Source organism: Lycium barbarum, chromosome 1 (assembly GCF_019175385.1).
Source record: "Lycium barbarum isolate Lr01 chromosome 1, ASM1917538v2, whole genome shotgun sequence".
NCBI lineage: Eukaryota > Viridiplantae > Streptophyta > Magnoliopsida > Solanales > Solanaceae > Lycium > Lycium barbarum.
The window spans coordinates 21,120,909-21,147,491 of record NC_083337.1 but is presented as its reverse complement, the minus strand read 5'-3'; the positions used below and the strand labels follow the sequence as shown (position 1 = coordinate 21,147,491).

At 39.0% G+C, this 26,583-nt stretch overlaps 2 protein-coding genes and 1 pseudogene across 2 annotated transcripts; all 3 read left to right on the top strand.

The window, feature by feature from the left end:
- The first annotated feature begins 2,118 nt into the window (after positions 1–2,118).
- On the top strand, positions 2,119–17,443 carry LOC132633219 (F-box protein PP2-A13-like; annotated as a pseudogene).
- Positions 17,444–21,032: 3,589 nt separating this feature from the next.
- On the top strand, positions 21,033–22,903 carry LOC132633208 (uncharacterized). Its single transcript, XM_060349480.1, has one exon. The coding sequence runs from the start codon at positions 21,501–21,503 to the stop codon at positions 22,503–22,505; it is 1,005 nt and encodes a 334-aa protein (XP_060205463.1). The 5' UTR covers positions 21,033–21,500; the 3' UTR covers positions 22,506–22,903.
- A 13-nt stretch (positions 22,904–22,916) lies between these two features.
- On the top strand, positions 22,917–24,130 carry LOC132610505 (uncharacterized). Its single transcript, XM_060324823.1, has 3 exons — positions 22,917–23,699; positions 23,768–23,836; positions 23,915–24,130. The coding sequence occupies exons 1-3, from the start codon at positions 23,310–23,312 to the stop codon at positions 24,128–24,130; spliced, it is 675 nt and encodes a 224-aa protein (XP_060180806.1). The 5' UTR covers positions 22,917–23,309.
- The last annotated feature ends 2,453 nt before the right edge of the window (positions 24,131–26,583 follow it).

Here is a 26,583-nt window from a genome sequence, read left to right as displayed (position 1 = left end):
ACAAGAATCGAATCTTTTACTTCCACATACGATCCTAGTCATTATATTATATACAATATATATTACTATTATATATAAAAGCAAATGTGGGGACTTTTGTAGTCCTCACAATAATTTTCAAATTTTTTTTAAAAAATTTAATTAATTACTTTTAGGTTCTAATCTTATTTATTTAAGTCAAGTTTTTTATTTTTTATTTTTAAGGTCTACTTTTCAAAAGCTATCGAACCTGAGGACTTTTGTAGTCCTCACAATAATTTTCAAATTTTTTTAAAACTTTTTAATTAATTACTTTTAGGTCATAATCTTATTTATTTAAGTCATTTTTTTTTTGTTTTTTATTTTTAAGGTCTACTTTTGAAAAGCTATCGAACCTCCTACCTCATTTTTCATATTCTTTGGTTTTCTAGTTGGTGCTCGATATCCGCATTTGAGCCCAATTAATCCAGATAATTCGCACTATATCGCGCCTATTCGGGGGGAGCGCTTCCTCCAAAGATTTTTTTCATATCCATGTTCGAACCCCTAATCCCTAATTAAGAGAGGAGCAGCTCCATCCGCTGCACAAGTTAAATTATGTATTTGTCTTAAAAGTTCATTAACTATGTATAGATTATTTATTTAGAACTAAATAACTTCAGAAAATTAGGATACATAAGTTATAAATGTCAAATTCTGGCTCCACATTTGATTTGAAGTAAATAATTTTATCAGAATGGAAGTTAAAATATTAAAGGAGTGGAATGAAAATTTTGTTTTCATATAACTACCCACTCGTGGGACTACAATGGGTATATGGTTGTTGTTGTTGTTGTACACTTATACTAACACAAATTATATTTCTTTAATTAAAATATTTATTTTTATATCTTGAGTTTGGGCGCGAGCTTAGCACGAACCTCACATAACTAGTATATATATAAACAGATCCCCACACGCAGCAACTCATTTCAAAGAAACATCAAATCCACAGTGTTTTGTTATAGCTTTCCGTGTACGACCAGACACTGACACCTTTAACCTCTTCGAGGATCCATGTCGATCCGCTATCTTTGTTACATAAATAAATATTTGTCTCAAAATACTTTTTATTTTAAAAAATCAAGAAAAAGTTAAGTATTTTATTCAATTTTAAATTATTTATCGTAATTATTAAAAATAATTATTTTAAATTATTTATCGTTTTAGAAATTCAAGATAATATTAATTATTTTTTCTCATTTTATTCTTAATAAAATTTTATCATTAATGAAAAAGACACATAAATAGAGTTAACATAATGAAGAAATATTATAACTTAAATATATATAAGAGTAAAGCTAGTCAATTACCACTCCTTATTAATATTTATTAAGAGGCGTGTAAAACAAAAAACGACAAATAATTTGAGACCGAGGAAGTAGCTTTTTCCCTATGTTATTCTTTATATTAATTACAACATTTAAAAGGAAATACATCATTGATGGAGTTGACATAGGTATATATTGACTATCTCCGTCATAATTTATGTGACACTTTCTTTTTTAGTATGTTAAAAAAGAATGTTACCTATTTATAATTAGAAATAACTTAACTTTAAAATTCTTCTTTTACCATTAATAAAATAATTTACGTCCGCCCCACTTTAGGGATCCAGCAGCCCATTCTTACGGTTGGGCCACGTGATCCAACTCTGTGCTTGGACAGGGCAGGCCAGAAAACTCGCCCACCTTAGCCCAACCATCTGGAACAGCCCGACATCCCACCACTTTGATGCCCCACACACATATCCAACTAATATTTATTTTGGACCATAAATTTCGAAAGTCTTTATTTCTTTCTTAAATTATGTGTCAAGTCAAACAGTGTCACATAATTGAGTCAGAGGAAGTAATAAATATTTATTGAAGAGAGATAATATGCTTAAATATTTTAAGAGGGTGAAATAGTGAAGATCTTATTTATATTAATGATTTCTTAAGAGACGTGTAAATAGAAAACACGATAACTATTTTAAGACGGAGAAAGTATGTTTTCATTTGTCCTATATTTTTAAACTCACTTAGTAGCGCCTAGCACATAACTCAAAACTCCTCAACAAGATTTTTCTCTCTATTAATAATTACTCTCTCTTCTGTCATGGGTGCTAATGCTTCAACCATTCACTCAAGATGGACTAAACAATCGATCATTAAAACCTAAACTCGAAGATATACCCGAGTCATGTGTTGCTCTAGTATTATCTTATTTTGACCCTTCGGAAATCTGCAAGTTGGCCCGTATTAATAAGGCCTTTCATGCTGCATCTTCAGCTGACTTTATTTGGGAATCAAAATTGCCATCAAATTATAGGTATATTTTTGAGGAGTTACTAGGATTGAACGTGGCCGGGAGGCGCAAAAAGGATATTTTTGCGAAGTTATCCGGGCCCAATTGTTTTGATGGTGGCACGAAGGTTAGTTTATGTTCTTTTTGTTGAGTTTTTTGTTCAGTTATATGTGTTTTGGTTTTGAGTATTTTGTAATGGAATGAAAACTTGGACGTTGCAGGAAATATGGGTTGATAAGAATAATGGAGGAGTTTGTTTGGCAATTTGTTCAAAGGGAATGACTATTACTGGTATTGATGATCGGAGATACTGGAATTACATTCCCACTGAAGAATCAAGGTGGGTTATATTCTTAAAAATTATTCTTTAATTTGCCTTCCTATAATTAAATGGATAGATGGAATTATCTTTTCTTTATGTCTTCGCTAAGATTTGGATTCGAACTTTTTTGAATTTTTATCTACTCATTTTATTAAGAGCAGCAATTAACCCATAAATATGCTCTGACTTTCCACGAAAAAGAAGGTAAGAATATATTTTTTCTCTTTTAATTTATGTAAACGTGTTTGATTGAGTACGGAGTTTAAGAATGAATGAAAGATTTTTAAAATTTGTGGTAGTAAAAAGTAGATAAGTCATGGATATTTTGTGAGCCTATAAATTATCAGTAAAATGAGAAGTTTAAGTTAAACAATTACTCCCTACGTTCCAATTTAAATATTTTAGTTTGACTAGGCACGTAGCTTAAATAAATAAAGAGAGATTTTTTAATCTTGTGGTCCTAAATTAAAGATGTGTATAATGTACTAAAATTTCATTTGAATCTTGTAGTTATAATCTTGCTATGTAGCGTGTTTGAATTGTCAACTTACTAAATATAGAAAAAAACATTTTTTTTAGACAAACTAAAAAGGAAAGTAATACACTTAAAATGGGACGGAGGGAGTACTAAAAATGGAAAGATGTTGTTTTTTGGGACTGGCCAGAAAGAAAGAAGTGTCACATGAATTGAAATGAAAAAATATTTCTATACAATAAAGGAAAAAACGCCAATATATATATATATATATATATATATATATATTTAAACCCACTAAGTTATTTTATTGAACTTAATAATAAATACAAACGCCAATATATAAAAAGGGAGCACGGTAGTTTTTTTTTTTTTTTTTTTTTTTAAGGCGCAGTCTATCTCAGCTAGAAAATAAATTTTAAAAGGAAATATATGAGACATGAAGGTTCGTTAACGGAATAGGTCTGCTAACATAGAAGGTTTTTTTTGTCATATTGCTAATAGTTCAAGGACATTTTTTGATGAAAAACCAAATGAATTACAATTTTTATTTATATTTTCAATAGTTCAAGAGTATTGTTTCTCCGAATTTAGGTAATCAATTAAATTTATGAAGGAGGTATAAGATATGTGATTGAACTTTGATCTATTTGGTTGAAAAAAGTATATAAAGATATGTTATGAAGGAGCAAATAATAATCAGTGATTTACTCTAAATATATGTGTCTAATAATATGTGAGTATTGTTTAATTGAACGAAGCTAAAGGATAACAATTGAATCCGAACCAAAGTCAGAGAATGAGAGAGATTTTATATATTTTGCTATCACAATGTTCTAGAACTCAAGAAGTCAACCCTTAAAAGTAGGGTAATGACCCCTATTTATAGTTTTTGCCTTATGGGCCTCATACAACATAAAGCTCTTTTGAATAAAGAAAAACCCTAAAAGGATAAGGTTGGTCGTACGGTTTGACACCTGTACGATTGGCAGTACAATGTGGCAGAACGGTCTTGACGCGTGACAATTATGTAACGGATTACCCGAACCAATGGCCACGATCAACCGGGCCAACGATCACGGTCAACTCGGCTATGGAGAAACCGGACCAAACAATGTTCTTCGCTTTCTTCGGTTCAAGCACCCCTTTGGTCCCGAAAGAAAGTCTTCATGCTCGTGCTAACTTCTTTTTTCCCTCGGTCTCTGGTCTTATCGGTTTAACATATATCCGATTTTTACCGTATACAGATAGTCCCCACACTTTCCGGGCCGTAGTTTACCGGAGTAACGGGAAGTGGATGAATAAAAAAACCGGTGGTTCCATATGCTCGTTCTTATCTTTTCATTTTAGCGAGAACAGTTGCTTCACGTCCCTCTGTCATCAGCCACGTGTCTCGCACCGGACGGTCAGCTCTGACAACCGCCGTAACACACGTCGTTTCAAGTCACTTCTCATTAATTATGGGACACGTGACACTCCCCGGTTGGCTGAGATCTGCAACCGCCTCGATCCCATGTCTATATAATGTCTTCTTCCACTTCATTTTTTCATTTTACGATCTATTCTATTTCATCATCTTCAGTTCTTCATTTCACCTCTTCATTTCGTTTCTTCTAATCACCTTTCATCTCATATTTCTCGTTGATTCATTGCTTGTATTACGTGAAAGGAAACAACTTTTCCAACTTCTTCACTTAGCCATTTTTGTTGAGTGTGTTGCTGCTGCTTCTTCTCACTCTTTTGCCATTTCGAATTCTTTCTTGACTGTTTTCTCCCTCCTATTTTTTAAATTCTTTTTCGAATTCACCCAATCTCCTTTTCCATATTTTCAAATGTCTGCTAACACCGAAACCACCTCCCATGATGTTCCCTCGGTTTCTTCTCAAGGAACCAAACCAACTTCTCAACCCAAGGGGAAGGTCACCTTCGAACCCACTGCCTTGGACATTGTACCATCCAAGCCTAACTACAACAAAGATTTCGAGGTCGAGAAAACTTCTCTGGTTTCCGATAGAGGGTTTGATGTAAGGCGGTACCCCTCGTCCATTACTGAGGACAAACTCGATTTAGTCCGGGCCGATTGCGGATGGGATAACCATCCGGTTCAAGTTTTGCCCCCGGACCAGATGAGTCAGTCACCGATCATCGGGAGGGCTTCTTGTACGTTTATACTTATCCTTTCACCCTCAAGCTTGACCCCCCAAATCGTTCCGGTCATTTTGGAGATGTGCAAGACTTACAATGTAACCCTGGCCCAGATTGGTCCGATTGTCTGGAGGACCGTGGCCTGCCTCCGGCTGTTGGCCAATAATTCGAGGAAGGAGTTCACGCTTGCTCACTTCATCTGGTTATATTCCCCGAGGTTGTTCCAGGGAGGTGTAATAAAACTCACTAAGCGTAGCCGGAATTTGATTTTTTCAAAAATGGACGAAGACATAGACCGGGGCTGGTTAGAGCATTATGTCCGGGTAGGACCAAGGACATTATTCCGGCCAGTTACATGCCTTTTCCGGAGCGGTGGAATGATAATCGCAAGTTCCAGTTTTTCTAATAATTGCTTTTGAATGCTTTGTCAAACTCCAGTTCTTCCACATTCTCACTACTTGTCCTCTTATTTATACTAGCCGTGGGTTGGATAACTCCGGCTGTCCGGAACCTCAACGAATGGGTTACTGCTCTCCTCAGCCAAAATACCCACGAAGCTCGGACATGGCGACTCCTTTCTTGTGGCCGATGGATCGCTCAAAACCACGGTAATACTTTGCTTTTATTGGTATTCATGACATTTTTCTACCTCTCCTTTGTGTAACATCTTCGGCTTTCAGGTTTGCCCAAGGGCTTGGTAGACCCGAGACCGGAATCAGTAGCTGAACCCGCTACGTCGGCACCCGAGTTCGACTCAGCGGGTACATCCCGTATCCTTGCTGCCGCCAACAAGAGAAAAAAGCCCTCGGACAAAGGGCAGAAACCGAAGAAGAGGGCGAGAAGCGACGTTAGGGCTTTAAGGGATGAAACAGAGCCCGAGCTCCTCGTTTGGAGGATCGGTGTAGCCCCTTCCGTGGCTTCCATTCCGGAGGAGGGTATCACCGTTTCATCACTTCCTTCAGCCGGGGAAGGACCTTCAGCTCCGGCATTACACACAGGTGGGGAAGAAATTCATTATCCGACTCCTCTAAGGTCGATTGAATTCGTTGATATTTCAGGTGATACTTCTTCCGAAGAAACCCCCTGCAAAGGACAAAAAGATCCGGGAAGGCACCTGCGGCCGAAGCCGATCAAAGAACTGAGCCGGTCCCCGAGACCGAAGTTCCAACGGCTGTTGGCCCGCTGCCCGACTGTGAGACTGTTGCGACTTCGGAGATCCCTATCTTTGTCGAAGCTGCTAAGGCCGCTCCGAGTTCTCCAACTCCGGCTTCAAGGTCGGATGAGTTTGATGACATGTTCTCGGACACTCCTCCTGCTATCGGCGAAGCTGCTGGCTTCGGACATCTCCCGATCCCTCGAGCCACGAGGGCGGCTAGCCGGACCACCGAGATTGGAGCTAGGGATAGCCTGGTGCGTGTCTTCCCGGCCCCAAGCGTGGAACCCAGGAGGACCAGATCGGCCGTAATCACCGTTCCCGAGGATTGTAGCTTTTTGTCTCGCCCGGTGGGGGTAGCAAGCTACCTGAGGCCGCTCGACTCGGACTCGGACAAACGGAAGATGAATGGAGTCCCCTGGCAGTGTCTCATTAACGAGGGCATACACGCGGGCAATCGAGTAAGTTTATCAGCCATCCTTTGTATATTCATTGAGAATTTTAGTTTCTCATTTATCCGAGTTTTAACTTGCTTCTTTTACAGAGTGTGGTGCTTGTTAACGAAGCCTTTGTCCGTGCCCAGCAAAAGGTTGACGATCTCAAGGGCTAACTGGATGCCCAAGGTCGAAAAACGGAGAAGTTTCAGCACCTTTTACGGGTGAAGGAGGATGAGCTGAACCGAGCAGTTACTCTTCCAACCTCCAACCCGAGCTCGAAGCGACGAAGGCCGAAAACCTTCGATTAAAGGATGAGCTGGCAGAGATGGTCGAAAAGAACCGGCCTCGAAGCGGACAAAGTTGTCCTTAGCCAGGACAATGCTCGTTTTTTTTCAAGGCTTAGTGAGCTCGAAACCACCATCTCTCAACTCCGGGAGGAGCTGGATTCGGTCAAGTCCGATGCCACGAGCATGGCCGAAAGGCATCGGCTGCTCGAATCTGAGAGTGCCCAGTACAAAGAGCGGATGAGGGTGTTTGAGCGGAAGGCAGAGCATCGAGCTCGGATATGTGATGAGTTGAAAACCGAAGTCAAGGGGACGGTCGAAGCTAATGACCTTCTCCAGGCCGAGCTCGAGTCGGCCACTCAAATCCAAAGGGTCCTGGAAGAAGATCGGGACGAACTGATGGCAAAATTAGCCCAGGCTGAGGCCAATTTGGCAGAAGCCCTTCGGAGGGTGGAGGCCGCCGAGGCTCATACTACGATATCTGTGGAGTATGAACAGTGGAAGTCTCGGAGGATCACCCTTGAGCAAGCCGGGAATGGTTTTGCGGATCTTCCGGCCCTGATACTCGAAGCTAAAAGGGTCGAGGAAGAAGCTAAAAGAGCCCTCGATGCTGACTCCGACGACTTCGAGCGGACAGTGTCCGAACACTCCGAGTCCAGCCATACCGGATAGACCTAGGCCTATACTTAGCCTTTGTTTTTTGCCTTTGTAGAGGTTCCCGGTGTAAAAACCTTTGTATAAATGGGAGATGCATTTTTCTTTTCTTTATTCTTTTGTTGGATGTTTGTTATGACTTTTGCCCTAATTGTCGGTCCGTTTTAAGGACATGCAGACTCAGAGTCATTATTTCGGACTGCACCTAAATATCGGCTTTCTCTTCGTCTGGTACGTTTTGTCCGGGAATTTGATGAAGTTTTTTGCCCGTGGGACTTATCCAATGCTTTGTGAATTCAGACGTCTCCGAATCACGATAGGCATTTTTTAAGGACGGTATTTTCCGTCTATTTTTTAGGGCCGGTATTTTTTACAGCCTTAGCAAAATTTGATGTAGCAGTCTCCGTTCGAGGGAGTTGAAATATTTTGGCTCGGTTCATTGTGACCTTGTTGCCTTTGTCGAATTTCGACCGTAGTGCGCCGAATAGGGTATATGAATGAGGCGATTCCGAAATACGGCGATAATCACCGGGGTAGGGTGTTTTAACAAAAAGATATCCAAAATATCGTAATCCGAATTTTCGATAAATTTTTGTATTGCAAGTATTTTGTACATACATGATATGAGAATTTGTTTCCTTCTGCTTTTGCCGTAGCAAATACTAAATGGACACGATTCATTCTGATCGTTTGGTCCTTACATCGAAACCTAATGCAAAAGGTCCGGTCTTGGTTTTGCCGTAGCAAATATTGTGTGGACACGATTCATTCTGATCGTTTGGTCCTTACATCGAAACCTAATATAGAAGGTCGGATTTTGATTTGTTGAGCTCCTCCGTTTTCAACTAACCGGGGTATAATAGTCCCCTAGCGCTTATCCGAGCTGCAAGATCGGGTAAGCGCTATTAAGCCCCCACTCGTAGGTCGTGACCCCGAGTTTCCGGGCGTTTGTCCTTGTCTTTGTCAAGTAACACGTTGTACTTGTTGCCTCATTTAAAACCTTGTCGGAAAACCCATTTTGGGACAAAACCATACTAAGGAAAAGAGTACAACACGTGTTTTCAGACCTAGATTCTAGCTTTATCCGGTACACCCTGCCAAAAAGAAAAAGGGTTAATAGTAAAACACGAGGTGTCCATACCTTAGCAGTAGTATCTTTTCAAATGAGCCACATTCCAGTTATTGCGCAACCGTTGTCCGTTCATGGATTCCAGCTGATACGATCCTTTGCCCGTTACCTCGGTTATCTTGTACGGTCCTTCCCAGTTCGAACCCAATTTTCCTTCGTTGGGATTCTTGGTGTTCAAGGTAACTTTCCGAAGCACCAAGTCCCCAACTTGGAAATGCCGAAATTTGGCTCTCCGATTATAGTACCTCTCCATTCTTTACTTCTGGGATGCAATACGGACCAACGCGTTTTCGCGAAGTTCATCTGTGAGATCGAGTTTTACGGACATGGCCTCCTCGTTTGACTCCTCAGTGGTATACCTGAACCGGAGACTCGGTTCACCAACTTCTACGGGAATGAGGGCTTCGGCCCCGTAGACCAACGAGAAAGGTGTTTCCCCCGTACTTGATTTCGATGTGGTTCTGTAAGCCTACAATACCTCCGGTAGTATTTCCCTCCAGTGATGCTTTGACGCTTCAAGTCTTTTCCTCAGATTTTGAATTATTGTTTTATTCGTGGATTCCGCCTGTCCGTTCGCACACGGGTGGTATGGAGTTGATACGATTTTCTTGATCTTCAACCCTTCGAGAAAATCATTGACTTTGCTGCCCACGAACTGAGGACCATTATCACAAGTTATCTCGGCCGGGATGCCGAAACGACATATGATGTGGTCCCATATGAAGTCAATGACTTCCTTCTCTCTAATTTTTTCGAAGGCCTGCGCTTCAACCCATTTGGAGAAATAGTCAGTCGTAAACAGAATAAAATGGGCTTTACCCGGTGCCCATGGCAGTGGACCAACGATGTCCATTCCCCACTTCATGAAAGGCCAAGGTAACACAACCGAATGCAGAAACTCCCCGGGCTGATGAATCATCGGGGCATGTCTTTGGCACCCGTCGCATTTCCGGACAAAATTCTTCGAATCTTCCTCCATCCGGTTCCAGTAATAACCGGCTCTGATAATATTTCGAACCAGGGCTTCAGCACCGGAGTGGTTGCCGCAGGTCCCCTTGTGCACCTCTCTCATCACATACTCCGTTTCTCCAGGACCCAAACACTTGGCCAGGGGTCCGAAGAAAGACCGTTGATACAGTTGGCCGTCTACCAAGCAGAAACGCGTAGCTTTTGGCCTTAGCGACCGTGATTCTTTTGGGTCACTCGGGAGCTTTCCATCTCGCAAGTAGTCGATGTACTTGTTGCGCCAATACCAAGTTAAACCCATTGTGTTTATTTCAGCATGTCCGTTTTCTATCGCCGAATTTATCAAGTGCACCATAGTCATGGGGTTGATCTCTTCCCCTTCGACTGAAGATCCCAAATTGGCCAATGCATCGGCTTCGCTGTTCTGCTCCCTCGGTACATGCTGCATGGTCCACTCTTTAAACCGGTGTAGTATCACTTGGATTTTTTCCAGATGCCTTTGCATCCGTTCGTCCTTGACCTCGAAGACGCCATTCACCTGGTTAACGACCAGAAGAGAATCACACTTTTCCTCGATTATTTCGGCCCTCATACTCCGGGCTAATTCCAAACCTGCAATCATAGCCTCATACTCGGCTTCATTGTTAGTCAATTTAACAGTTCTAATGGATTGTCGAACGGCATCCCCGGCCGGGGTTCTAAGGAAGATTCCTAGCCTGGAACCTTTGAGGTTCGAGGCTCCATCCGTGTGTAGCGACCAAATACCCGAAGCTTTTCCCGAGGTTAGGAGAAGTTCTTTCTCAACCTTGGGGACCATAGCCGGGGTGAAGTCCGCCACAAAATCGGCCAAGATCTGGGACGTGATGGCCGTCCGAGGCTTATATTCAATATCATATCCGCTAATTTCTATGGCCTATTTAGTTAGTCTACCCGATAATTCTGGTTTGTGCATGATGTTTTTTAGGGGATAAGTAGTCACTACACATATCGGATGGCATTGAAAGTAGGGCTTGAGCTTTCTAGAAGCACTTACCAATGCCAATGCCAATTTTTCCAAGTGGGGATAACGGGTCTCCGCATCCCCCAAAGTTCTACTTACATAATATATAGGGAATTGTGAACCTGATTCTTCTCGGACCAAAACGCCACTTACCGCTAACTCGGAGACAGCAAGGTAGAGAAAAAGTTGCTCGTCTGCTTTTTGCGTGTGCAATAGCGGTGGGCTGGACAAGTACCTTTTTAATTCTTGTAAAGCCCTTTGACACTCCGGTGTCCAAACGAAGTCGTTCTTCTTCCTCAGTAAGGAGAAAAAACGGTGACTCTTGTCCGAGGACCTCGATATGAAACGACTCAGTGCCGCTATCCTTCCAGTGAGCCTCTGTACTCCTTTGATGTTATTCACCACCTCAATGTCCTCAATGGCTTTGATCTTGTCCGGGTTAATTTCAATCCCCCGGCTCGACACCATGAAACCCAAGAATTTACCAGACTGGACACCGAAGGCACATTTTTTCAGGTTGAGCTTCATGTTATACTTGCGGAGTACATCGAAGGTTTCCTGGAAATGCTTTAAATGGTCCTTTGTTTCCAGGGACTTGACCACCATGTCGTCAATATAAACTTCTATTGTTTTCCCTATTTGTTCTTCGAACATCCCATTAACTAGGTGTTGGTAAGTTGCACCGACATTTTTTAATCCAAAAGGCATCACATTGTAACAGTAAGTCCCATATCGAGTAATAAAAGATGTTTTCTCTTGATCCTCCGGGTGCATCCGGATTTGGTTATACCAGGAGTAAGCATCGAGAAAACTTAGCATCTCATGCCCAGCCGTCACATCGATCATTCTATCGATGTGAGGCAACGGAAATGAATCTTTCGGGCATGCTTTGTTTAGATCCTTATAATCAACGCACATTCGAAATTTATTACCTTTTTTCGGCACCACTACTACGTTAGCTAGCCAGTCCGGGTATTTTACCTCCCTGATAGAGCCTATTTTTAAAAGCTTCATTACCTCGTCCTTTACGAAGGCATGCTTTGCCTCTGCCATGAGCCTTCTCTTTTGCTTCACCGGGGGAAACCTCCCGTCTAAGCTGAGCTTGTGAGTTGTTATTTCCGGTGGCACACCTGTCATATCTATATGGGACCATGCGAAACAATCGACATTAGCTCGAAGAAATTCAATTAACTTGTTCCGGAGCTCCGAGGTTAACCCCGTGCCCAGGTATACCTTTCTGTCCGGTAGATATTCGAACAAGATGATCTGCTCCAGCTCCTCTACTGTTGACTTGGTTGCATCCGAGTCATCCGGCATGACGAACGATCTGGGTACACCGAAATCATCCTCTTTATACCCCGGATCCAACCCCGTGAGCTTTGATTGCTATTTGGTGTCCTTTCCCCCGGTTGAATCTTCTTCCTTTTGATCCGATTTTTCAGGCTGAGGTGTCGCTTCCTAGACCGCGATCATCTCCCTTGCAGCGGGTTGTTCACCTCGGATGGCTTTTATCCCCTCCTGGGTCGGGAATTTCAGCAGCTGATGCAATGTCGACGGCACGGGCCTCATGCTATGTATCCAAGGTCTACTCAGCAATGCATTATACTTCATATCTCCTTCGATTACGTAGAACACCGTTTGCTGGATAGTGCCATCAATGTTTACCGGCAATGAGATCTCCCCCTTTGTGGTTTCGCTCGCCATGTTGAACCTGCTGAGTACCCGGGCTACCAGCATGATCTGATCGAGTAGCCTTAGCTGTTCGACCACTCTCCACCGGATGATGTTGTCCGAGCTACCTGGGTCCATCAAAATACGTTTAATTTGAGTTTTAAAAATAAGTATAGATATTACCAATGCATCATTGTGCGGTTGGATGAAGCCTTCTACATCCTCGTTGCTGAAAGAGATGGAACTCTCGGGTAAATAATCCCGGCTACGCTTCTCACGCACAATAGAAACCTTGGTCCGTTTCATCACCGGCCCTCGTGGGGTATCGGTACCCCTAATTATCATGTTGATTATATGCTGAGGTTCCACTGGTTCTGCCCGTTTATGAGTCTCCCTTTCCTTGTAGTGACTTTTGGTTCGTTCACTTAGCAATTCTCGGAGATGGCCGTTCTTTAGTAACCGAGCCACCTCCTCTCTTAGCTGGCGACAATCTTCAGTTCTGTGTCTATGAGTTCCATGATATTCATACATTACGCTCGGGTCTCGTTGGCCCAGGTCCGATCTTAGTGGTCTCGGCCATCTTACATCTACTATACGGCCAATAGCCGAGACGAGGTCCGAAGTGTTGACATTGAAGTTGTACTCCGATATCCTCGACAAGTCTTTGTTGCTGGCCAAGCTTCCGGCATCGCTCCTGAATGAGAGACCTCGACTGTTCGTCGGGCGCTCGGCCCGTTTATCACCCCCACCGGAGAAATGACTCGGGTCAACCCTTGATTTTTCCGACCTGAAGCTTGGTTTTTCCGAATGAGAATATGGCCGATACCTTTCCCTCGATGATCTGGCCTCCGGTTCGTAGTTCTTCCTTGGTCTTTCCAAACTTTTATTCATATTTACGGGCCCCGAGGGAAGCTCGAGTTAGTCATCCTCCACCCAAATCTTTGACTTGTGTCGGTTATGGACATCCGCCCAGGTCACAGCCTCGTATTCCAGCAAGTTTTCCTTTAATTTGAACGAAACCGTCAAGCTCTGAGGATTGAGCCCCTTTGTGAAAGCTTGTGCATCCCATTCCTCCGGAACCGGAGGGAGCTCCATTCGTTCCCTTTGGAATCGGTTGATAAATTCACGTAATAACTCATCGTTTCTTTGGGCTATACGGAAAATATCTGCCTTACGGGCTTGCACCTTTTTGGCACCGGCGTGAGCTTTTATGAAAGCATCGGCGAGCATTTCGAAAGAAGTGATCGAATGCTCAGGCAGATGGTCGTACCAAGTCAATGCTCCCTTTGACAGAGTTTCCCCGAACTTTTTTAGCAACACGGACTCAATTTCATCCTCTTCCACATCATTGCCTTTTATAGTGTAGGTGTATGAAGTCACGTGTTCCTGAGGGTCCGTTGTGCCGTCATATTTCTGGATATCCGGCATCTTAAACCTCTTCGGGATCAATTTCGGAGCCGCACTCGGAGGAAAAGGCCTCTGAATGTACCTTTTCGAATCCGGTCCTTTCAGAATTGGCGGAGCCCCCGGTATTTGATCCACCCGAGAGTTATATGTTTCCACCCTCTTTTCGGTCGAGTCTACCCGCTTCGCCAATGTTTCGAGCATTCTCAGAACCTCGGTGGATGAACCAGCTCCGGACCCATTGCTCTCAACCATCCGTGCCTCATCCCTTCTGGGTTCAGCAACACCCTTCGCCTTCTCCGGGGTCGTTTTATCTCTTCTATTTTGCAACTGGGCTATTGCGATTCTTTGTTCCGCAATCGCTGCTCTCTGTTCCTGCAACATTTCAAAAATTAAACGTAAGTCAATATTATCATTCGGGGTATCCGATTCTTTCCGGCCCTGTGTCCGGGACAAAGTAATTGAATTGTGAGTATTTAAAGGATCAGTGACCGGCTGGGCGGCATTCTCCTGGTTCACGGTGTTTTGCCGGTTGAGGCCCTCCCTCGAATTAACGGGGTTCGGGTCAGCGGGGTTTGCTAGTAATCCTCGTGGCCCGCTGTCTTCTTTTTCGGCCACAATCTCGTTGTTGTTGAAGTGACCAGATTGTCCACTGTTAACCATTTGGTCCGTTTTTACAGAGACGAACAAAAGATATTTTTGATTCTGACGGGTAAGATAGAGATCAAGATCAAAGACCACTATTATCCTAGCCCCACGGTGGGCGCCAAACTGTTTACCCCGAATTTAGGTAATCAATTGAATTTATGAATGAGGTATAGGATATGTGGTTGAACTTTGATCTATTTGGTTGAAAAAAAGTATATAAAGATATGTTATGAAGGAGTGAATAATAATCAGTGATTTACTCTAAATATATGTGTCTAATAATATATGAGTATTGTTTAATTGAACGAAGCTAAAGAATAACAATTGAATTCGGACCAAAGTTAGAGAATGAGAGAGATTTTATATATTTTGCTATTACAATGTTCTAGAACTCAAGAAGCCAACCCTTAAAAGTATGGTAATGGCCCCTATTTATAGGTTTTGCCTTATGGGCCTCATACAACATAAAGCCCTTTTGAATAAAGAAAAAACCTAAAAGGATAAGGTTGGTCGTACGGTCTGACACCCGTACGATTGGCAGTACAATGTGGCAGAACGGTCTTGACGCGTGGCAATTATGTAACGGATTACCCGGACCAACGACCATGATCAACCGGGCCAACGGCCACGATCAACTGGGCCAACGATCACGGTCAACTCGGCTATGGAGAAACCGGACCAAACAACGTTCTTCGCTTTCTTCGGTTCAAGCACCCCTTCGGTCCCGAAAGAAAGTCTTCATGATCGTGCTGGCTTCTTTCTTCCCTCGGTCTCCGGTCTTATCGGTTTAACATATATCCGATTTTTACCGTATACAAGTATGTGACATAATTTTTTTGAAACTTGTTATCACAAATATGTGACAGCATTTGTGATGCTATAAAAATATTTCATTATAAAAATATATTTTTAACAAATTATTAAAAAATATTGTTAAACAATAAAACAAAGTGGAGGGAGGAACATTATTTGTGCCATTTGTTTTACTTTTGTAATTTAGTTACGTTCTTTCCTTCTTTCTCGGGAGTATAGAATCATTAAAAGGGCTCTGTTTGAACAAAATCACTTGAGATAAACACAATTACCCAGAAAAAAAATAGTTTCTCCGTCTCAAATTATTTGTCGTGATTACTAAAAATAATCGTTTCAAATTATTTGTTGTTTTAAGAGTTCAAGATACAATTAATTATTTTTTCTCATTTTATCCTTAATAGAATTTTGTCATTAATGAAGATGACATCTAAACATTTAATGCAAAGAGATTATAACTTAGATATAAATAAAGATAAATCTAGTCAAATACTCCTCCTAATTAATATTTCTTAAGGAGCGTGTAAAATAAAAAGAAACACAAATAATTTAAGACAAGTAGAGAAAAAGCGTATGTGTGTGAGAGAGAGGACGGATGACCAGCTTTTAAGGTCACAAGGGAAAGAAACAAGGCTATTAAACTTGTGGTATAAGGCACGCAACACCTCGCTATTTTAGGATAAAACAAGGCTATTAAATTGGATAAAAGTTTGTTTCTAATAACACCCCACTGGAACTAATCTGATATTTTTTTCCTTAGCATAAGTGACTGAAACTTAGTAGGGTAATAAAATAAACAGTATATAAGGTTTATAATTATCAATTTTGGATTACATATATTTCAAGAGAAGAATTAAAATGAAGTATAGTTGAATTGGGATAAAAAAGTGAACAAACAAATAGACTTCCTCTTTTAAATAATGAAAAAAGTATTATTATAAACACTTCCTTATAAATTAAATCACAAAAAAAAACTATTACAAGAGTTGATTAAGGTTGTCTTAGGAATTCAATCCCTGCATTTCATGATTTCTTTCATGTTCCCTCTCTGAGAAAGACAGAGAGAAAGAGACTAATATTCCAGCAATTAGTTCTTTAGAGTTAATTGTATACTTCAGTATACTGTAAACGAATATATTGATTGAATTCTATTTTTTATTTTTTGCTTAGGTTCCAAACTGTAGCATATCTTCAACAAATGTGGTGGCTTGAAGTTGACGGGGACCTCGAATTCCAATTCCCAGCAGGGACATATAGTCTATTCTTTAGACTTCATCTTGGCAAGGTCACGAAGAGGCTAGGACGTCGAGTCTGTAACTCAGATCACGTTCATGGTTGGGACTTAAAACCGGTACAATTTCAATTAACGACATCAAATGGTCAATGTGCCATATCGCGATGTTATTTGGACAATGTAGGTACATGGGTACATCACCATGTGGGAGATTTTGTAGTCGAGGATCCCACGGTCATGACGAAAATAAGATTTTCGTTGACACAAATAGATTGTACACACACTAAAGGTGGTCTTTGTGTAGATTCTGTTTTGGTTTGCCCAATTAGTTTAGCAAAAGAGTTGAGATCTTTTGATTGTTTGATAGCCACCAAATGAGTTTTGCCTAGAATGGATAAATCAGAATTTATAGTTTGTTTTATGCCATAATGTCCTTTTTTTTCCCCTTGTACATAAGGGTGGAGATGATGGTAGATTGGTAGTTGATTTTTAGTATACGTTGCATATATATAGATTTTTTTTTCTTTTTTTTTTCCATTGCCATTTTTGGATCTTAAGAGGTAATGCATGTACAAGATATTATTGGAAAATTTCAGAAAGTGAATTGGATTTTCGTATTTTTTTTATTGTTTAATTGGATAAGATCATTGACTTGGTGAAATGATTGGATAGACTAATTGAATCGTCAATTCAAACAATGTTTAAATTAGTAGTGACGAATTTTGGCAAGTTATGTAATGTCCGGAAAAGGCGACGTTAACACGCAAAGGATCTTGATCCATCTTTATCAAACTTTTTTGTTTTTATAAACACAAGTATATCACCAGGCAACATGCCTCATGAGTTTTCATTAAAAAACAAAGCAAGAAAGTAGTTGAAATGAAAAAAGTAGGAACTTACCAAAATTGTAAGCTCTAGAATCAATTTAGGACTTATAACGTGTACACTACGAAAGAACGGCCAATTTGTAGAGATTAGAAGTGCAATTAGGGGAGGTTAAAAAGCTCCTCTATATTTCTGTCACGGCAGTTTAGCAAATTTAATGTAGGGGTTTGCTGAATCTCCGCGACATCAAATAGTGGACTTGTAACCTCCGAGATTTACATTTCAGAGAAACAAAAAAATGGGGGTCATAAACCCCCAAATTTGTGCCAATTATGACAAATTTTGTTCTTATTTCATTTTGAGGGGAGTTCTAATCCCCAAAGGCCGAGTTAGGTAGGTTACGGGGGTTCATCCGAACCCTCTCGGTAAAAAATTACATTGCATATATAAGGTTAATTTTTTTTTTTACTTACATATAGTAGATGTTAAATTCCCTTGGCTTCTTCGTGTAAGTATTTCTTCATATTTTTGAACCCCCTAGGTGAGTATCCTGGCTCCGCCACTATTAATCCCACTTTAACCCTGTTTTTTTCTATTATATTTTCAGATTACGTAAATTTGAATAGTACTTAATGTTTAACCAAAAAGTCAAAAATTAAACCCATCGATAGACACCTGTTGTCATCCAGTTCTTTCACTTGAACACTTCAACTAAACCTTGTTTCATTTAGACACTTGAGGTAGGATCCGGCTGTGTCATTTCGACATATTTCGCTAAACGAGCCGCATTTACAAAGTGTGTGCAATACACTCGCTGCTGACGTGTCAAATGACGGATAAAAAGAGGACATGTGTCTTTTTTAATTAGAAAAACACTATTTTAAAATATTTAATAACAAATTAAAAGTAATACTCTCAAAAAGAAAAAAGAAAAAAACTTGATTTACACCTAATCAGAAAATGACACATTATAAACAAAAAGAAATAGAAAAAAAGGACACATTGAAAATTCTGAAATGAGCAGTTGTTCTTGGTGTTCTTCACCATCTTCATGTTGTTTTTATTACAATCATGATTTTAATACAAATTTTCAAGAGAAACTCCTCCAAATTTTTTATAACTTCAGCTAAAGATTCCCCACGAAGACCCAAAGATAGTCCAACATTAATTTCTCAAAATTTTCATCAAATCAATTAACCCATTTTAAACCTTCAAGCTTTCTAAAGACTCCATTAATGACAATTTTTTATTTAATCTTTTTGGGAATTTTATTTTTCTTTTGTTTATTAAATAGGTTTATCCAAAGAAAAATAATCTTTCTTGTCCCGTAAACGCTTACGGAGAGAGAGGGTGGTGGTGGTCTTGATTTTTTCCGGTGAACAAGATAGCAATGGTGGAAGGTTTGTTAAATGGAGAAGAAAGAGCAAAAGAATAAAGAAGAAGGAGGAAATAAAAAGAATTAAAAACAAAAGAAGAAAAAAATTGTTTTTTGGGCTCTTCATGCCCCAGTTAGGTGTGGAAATCACACAAGTTGCCAAGTCAGTGAAAAATGTCTAAATGGTACAACCGGACCCTACCTCAGGTGTCTAAATGATATAAGATTTAGTTGAAGTGTTCAAGTGAAAGAACCGGACGACCACAGGTGTCTATCAACGGGTTTGGCCTTCATTAAACCATGAAATATTAACATAAGATAGTACATAGGTCATCAAAATGAATTCAAACATAATACAGCTAGCTAAAAAGTGTAGAAGGCGCTTATAAATTTTGAATGTTAATTAATATATAAATGTAACATTGTTGGTATAGTTCTTTTAGATATTAAAAATTACACAATCATAGCCCAAATATTGAAGATCTTTTAGTGTTAACTGTGGTATATAGGTGGAGAAACATGACCATCTGAGCTAGCTAGCTGCTACATCGTCTCCTTTTTCTTTTTTTTTTCCTTTTTATTTGCTCAAACGTAAAATCCTGTATTTCTGGCACAGGTGAAACTAAAGACATATAGTGGGGTTTCACAACTACAATAGTTTGTTGCGAGGCACATGAAACACCTAAATTTAGTTCTACAGATTATAGCAAAAGTTCCTCAAATAGCCGACATATCGTCCATGTTGTTACCAACATTACAAACTCATGCTAATATGCAAATCATGATTTTAGTTCTAGAAGAGATAACAAGCAACAAGTGCAACTTACACATATTTCTCTTGCTCAGGCACATATGATTCAATCTTAGCTTAACAGTCGTTTCCCTTATAGCGCAGGAAATATATGCGCTATAGGTACTTTAATTACAATTTTATTTGAAGAAATTGCAAGGTTGGCCCTTCAAATGGGCTGGTCTATAATTTTTGCTCTCAAAATCAAACTTATGCTTGACGGGACATAAGTTCTTAAGGGCGCAGGGCATAACTTGTGATTGTGCGTATTATGACTCAAAAATATAAACTTATGCCCCACGAAAAAATTATTTAGCTTGAGGTAAAAAATTAAAGACCAACACAAAGTAGGGACAAAAGTGCAAATGACCAATTTTATTTCTCATTATGGAAAATAACTGTTTTCATCCCTGTGTTATTGCCTTATTATGATTTTGGTCCCAGTGATATTTGACTCCCCCCATTTAACCTTTAATTAATCAAAGTGATTGATTCTAGTCCTTCTATTAAAGGTGGTTACCAATACAAACAGATCAGTCACTACCGTCAGGGGCAATTATGGTATTACTATAAGGAATACTTTTATACAAACAAAAAACCTAAACATACTAACACGTTTACATATCGTTATATACCATCAATCCCTCATACACAAGCATATCTCAACCCTTCTCCCTTCTTCCATTTGGATTGAATTAATCGTCTAATCCATGGATGATTGAGTAACTTTGTGTGTTTGTTGGATGATGAACAATTTTTCTCTTTAGTGGTCTCCCAGCTTGTGTGAGAACACAATTTAGCAACTCCTCCTAGGGCACATAAAACAACTGATTGCACCTGTTGAACAAAAACAAAATCATTCTGTTTGATAATGGAACTCCGTTACAAGAGTGGGATACAATTCACGCCAACATGTAAGTACACGGTCACTTTAATTAGTCTAGATCCTTAATATTGACTGATGAAAAAAAGACCAAACTCTTGATTGTATAGCAATATTTTCCCAAAAGTATTAGTTACAGATATATAATGAAGATGAAGCATCTGATATTTCACATAAAGAATGAATTTCATTAATAAATGCTACAAGAATCATAAAGACAAAATATTTGTAGTGCATATTCCGAATTTGTATGAATGGCTACATATTTTTGTGTTGGTTCTACTTAATAAAATGACACAAGTAACCTATTCTTATTTTCTTTTTCCAACAATAGATGAAAGTGGAATCCAAGGGTGCAGACAATTAAACTGGAACTAGTCATAAAATACCATACAGATAACTCAATTCTTTAAGAATTGAAGCCAACATAACTTCAAATTCAAGAATAATTTGGATTTCCATGATTGGTAACATATTTTTGTGTTGAATTTGTATGATCATTTATGTTTTCTGTTGGAACTAGTATTATAATAACACTGGTAGATCCTACTTTTCTTTTCTCACGACAGATGAAGGTCTAGATTCAGATATGTACATGTGCACCATTAAACTACACTATAAAGGTTGGTGGGTGTTTGAGCCGGAGATGAACTATGTTAGTGGACAGATAGCTTATTATGACTATTGTAAGGGAAATGAAAATTCTATCATTCAAATGAGGCAGTGTATGAAAAAGTTGAAAGTCAATGATAGAAAAGTGAAATTTTGGTTCAAGTTTGGGCCTCATTTTGAGACAAACATAAGACTTTTATCAACTGATTTAGATATATATATAACCTTGTCTACGAAATACCCGACAGTAGAGAGGTGGAGATATTTGTCGAGCACACAGACAAGGAACAATGGAACTATGATGTGGTCGATTTTGAGGGTAGCCCACTACACGTCGATGAAGGCTTGGTAGATGTGGATGTAATAGAGAAAGGTGATGAGAGTGATGCCACAAGTGAAGAATTTCAGTCATTTCGTGACTGATTATTCATTGGAAGAAGATGACATGATTTTTGATAAAAACATCGACTCTACTGTAGAGTGGGTTGGTTTTAATGTGAAAAGTAGAGATAACCAAGTTAAAAGAAAAACCATGGAGCTTGGAGTTGCTTCAAACATGCTGGCTATGTTTCCCAACGACACTCAAGGAGATGATTGTGCTACATCAGACGAGGAATTAATGAGTTTACATGGAGATTCTGATGATGAAAATCCTAAAAGATCCGCTGTTTTTAATCCAGCTAGGGATTTGGAGGATCCAAAATTTAAGCTTGCACCTAATATGATATTCAGTAATAGCAAAGAATTCAAGTGGGCAGTTGAGGTACATGCTGTGTTACAAAAAAAAGACATCAAGTTTAAAAAGAACGAAAGTACGAGGTCCAGGGCAATTTGTGAGGTGTCAAGCTGCAAATGGTTCATATTTGCTTCAAAGGCTAATCAAGATGAACCTTTCAACATCAAGACAATAGGCCTTGACCATTCTTGTGGCAATCAGAGAGGTAACAAGACTACTGACTCTGGATTTTTAGCTAAGAAGTACGTAGAAGAGTTTAGAATAAATCCAAGTTGGGGTGTGAAAGAATTTCAAACTCATGTCATGAGGGCCCATAATTGCACCATTATTAAAAATCAAGCTTATATGGCAAAGAGGAAGGCATTAGATCTAATCAAAGGGACTAAAGAAGAGCAATTTGATATGTTGTGGGATTACTGTGCTGAGCTAAGGAGGAGTAATCCAGGGACTACATGCATTTTGAAGTTGGATGAAAATCCAAAAACAATGGTCAATGGTAGAAAAAGATTTTTAAGATTCTATATATGTTTTGCAGCTTGCAAGCAGGGGTTCTTAGCTGGATGTCGACCCATAATAGGGGTTGATGGATGTCATTTGAAAGGACACCAAAAGGGGAAGGGGGGGGGGGGGGGGGGGGGCTATTGACAGCAGTAGGCATTGATGGAAACAACAACATATATCCTATTGCATTCGCAGTAGTGGAAGGTGAACTGAAGGAAACATGGAGTTGGTTTCTTACACTTCTTGATGAGGACCTAAGAATCTCACAAAACCCTTTTGCATGGACTTTCATTTCTGATAAGCAAAAGGGATTACTTCCAGCATTTGATGAGATAATGCCAGATGTTGCACACAGGTTTTTTGTGAGGCATCTGCACAACAATTTCAAGACGGAAGGTTTTGGAGGACAAGCACTGAAAGATATCCTATGGAAAGCTGCCAAGGCAACTACAGAACCTGAATTTTCCAAACATATGGAAGGAATGGCAAAATTAGATCCAAAAGCCCCTAAATGGTTTATTAATAAGCCTCCCATTCACTAGTCAAGGCTTTCTCTTCTTTCTCAAAGTGTGATGTATATTAAACAATTTATGTGAGTCATTCAATAGTGTACTCCTACATGTAAGAGACAAGCATATTTGGACAATGCTTGAATCAATTAGGATCTATATGATGTCCAGACTTCAAAAGAACAGAGATAAGATGATGAAACAGCGTCACAGAATCTGTCCAAAAATCTTATTGAAGCTGGAGCAAAATAAGGATAAAGCTGCTGAATGTATTGCCACTAAATCTGACCAATTCCACTACCAGGTTGAGGATATCTATCTTAGACTATTCTCTGTTGATCTTAAGGAGAAGACATGTTCTTGCAGGAGATAGGACTTAACAGGAATACCTTGTAATCATGCGATTGCAGCTATATGGGTTAAGAAGGATGAGCCGGAAATGTATGTTCATGAATGCTACACAGTTGAGCAGTACATGAAGAGTTATAATCCATCTATCTTGCCAATTGTTAGCTTTGAGCAATGGCCTAAGACAGGGATTGAACCACCACTGCCACCCATATACAAAACACAACCAGGTAGACCAACAAAACCAAGAAAGAGAGGGGTTGATGAGACAACTCAAAAAGAATCAGATTCCAGAAAGCTTACCTTGTTAAAAGCATCAAGAAAAGGAAAGAAAAAGAAGTGCGGATCATGTGGAAGATTAGGGCATAATAGCATAAAATGCCCTATTCTTATGGGAAGCAACCACTCTGAAGTTCAACAGCAACAAGTTCATCAGGAAGTCGAAAAGGAAGGCCCTTCTGCACCTGGTAATGCAACAGAAGTAAGTAGTCAAATAAGTTGGTTCTCTTCATCAAGGGTAACAATACTAAAAATGTTATTTTATTGTAGGTTTCAAGCACCATTTTTGAGAGTGCAGCATCAATGCATTCCAATTCCTCATTTGTAACTGAACAAATAGTAATTACCTTTCTTGTTTCTCTCATGTTGTCTGTATCGAACCGTACTAGCTAGCTTATTTTCTTCTGTATATTGTAGGTCAATCAACTTAACCAGCCAAAGGTACCTCAACAACAATTGAGAAGTTCTGCATTCATTTTAGAAGAAATTGGTGAGCATTCCAGAGAAGATACAAGGTCACTCTTCATCGAGAGAATGGGAAAACAATACGTCCCACTGTCAAGATTACAAGAAGCGCTTTCTCAAAGTAGCAAGAGAGTAAGAAGTGGCCAATCATGCTTTAGCGACATTTAAATGATTGTGTTTTCTATTTTAAAACTTATGCAACTTAAATAGTTATCTTTCTCCCTGATCTTAACTTCATCACCTTCATTCTGCACTTTGACTACAATAAATCATAGGCAGCATTGTTTTCTACAGCAAAAATATAGCCAATTTTTAGAAGTACGTTTTGATTTTTCATGTAAATAGACTGGAAAAGTACTTCAAATTGTTGGAAGTGAGCCAGCTCTTCCCTGACTCTTAAAAGAACTGATTCAGTTTTCCGCAACTTAGTGTTATAGCGAAAACTACAAACTAACATATTTATGATGTTGGAGTCTTCAGTTTCAAAATGTGGACTAATCATGTTGGAGTCGTATGTTGAATATCTATATATAGAACTATTATATATGGTTTAGTGCTTCTGAAGTACAAATTTGACAATGTGGATTCACTTTTAACATAAGAGAGGAAAAGGCTATGTTGGAATTTAGTTGCTGCTGCAGTTAGCTCTACATGAGGAGATAGGCTGCTACTCTAACTCTACTAGCAGTTAAACAACAAACAAGGGGCTCATTAAAAGTCTAATGCAAGAAGGTTGGGATGGTGATGATGAATCTGTTGTTCGGAATTTGCGGGGGTATATCACCCCGACATCTGCCTAAATCATGCAAGAGGAATCCACTATCCATATAGAAGCGATGGTACAAAGATTTAAAACCGATGGTAGATTAGTGTTGTAGCAAAAAATACAAACTGACATATTTATGAAGTTGATCTTCGGCAAGTCTAAGCATAATTATAAAAGGGTAACTGCTGTAGCTTTCCTACTTTCCTCCAATATTGGCCCCTAAGTTAAAGTCATTTTTATTCTTTCTTTTTGTCCCTATGATTGCTAAAAACACACATAATCAGAGACTTCTAAAAATCGAAAGAGAAAAGATATCATCCAAGAATAAGATGTCGTAACTATCATTTAGAATTATCCAGTTAAGAAAAAATTTACTTGACTGCTAATGATTTAAGAAATTAGCAGGCTGCTCTCAACGCTAAAAATCTTAAATACTGGACCTAATCATGCTTAAAGCTACATCCCCCTCCATTCACGATGTAGTTAATATTACACATATCAACTTATTTTCACAATATTTACAATACTACGGTGGCCTTAGGTGAAGCAGACATGTCCTAAAGAAGAGAAAGAATTGATTTTTACCAGAGTATCTTTGTCATTTCTTGATTTTTACCAGCGTATCTTTGTCATTTCTGTAGTGATAACAGAGAAAGAACCCCAGGCTTGTTTTTGCTCTCCTTAATCTCAAGTTTTAAACTTTTCTATTGTTAAAGCCACCAGTACTCACCCTCCCCAATTGAGCAGTAGATTCCAAAGTTGTACAACAAGTATCCATATCAGCTTATACACTTCTAGAGACAATCAAGAAATCAAAAAGCCCACAAGATTATGACTTATCAATGGATCCAAATCAAGTAGATGTATTCTAATCCCATAGAATTTTCACCCTGAAATTTCAAAGCTCAATTTTTTCGCTCCCTGAAACTAATCGCTTACTGGGTCCAAAAATATCTGGTAAGAACATAGAAGGGAGAGTCGTTGCAATTTTTGAAAGGGATACATATAAATTTAGGCGAAACACTACCAACAAACACATTCTTCACGGCCAAACCCATCGCTTACTAAGCTTGAGCTACCATCCACATATTAGTTGTAAGAAAAAGCTTCAGATATGCAAATAAGATAAAACACTAATCATAGAGCTTAATCGAAAAATCAGATAAAAAATAGAATCCAAGAAAAAGAGCTTGACTAGAGCCTGTAAAAAAAGATCGAAGAGGATGGAAAGAACTGTATACCTCTAGCTCGAACTGAAAAAATGGAGAAGGGAACTCGAAATTTGACATGATTTGAACAAAAATCACTCCGGTATGATTCCTGCCATGAATTTCCTCTTGAAATTTCATCCAATTTGGTTGAGTTCCGCCATTTGAGGGCAGACCAAAAGCTTAACAAAGAGAGGAGGGAGAAAGAGCACTCCATTGTTGAGATGGGAAAGTGTAGTATTTCATTGTCAAATGTGCAACGTTTAATCGGGCAAGGCTTCGGATTATAGTTCATCTATATATATATATATACTATATTTAAAATATGATTAATATAACATTGTAATTTGTGCTTCATATCTAAAATTTTATTTTATTCGTGTTTGCTATGAAAATTTATTAATACTTTTTAAAAGAGAATACTTGTTTAAAAGAAAACAATTTTCCTCTCTTTGAGGTAAAATAATAGCAATATTTAAGCATCAGTTGATACTTTCAATTTTAATTTAATTAATTTAAAAGTGTAAAATACTTATTATTTTTTATCAAATTTTGATTTGGATAATTCTAATTCAAATTATTAAATTAATTTTACATGTTTAAAACGAAACAAAGTAGAAATTAATTTTCTATTTAAACGAAGAAAT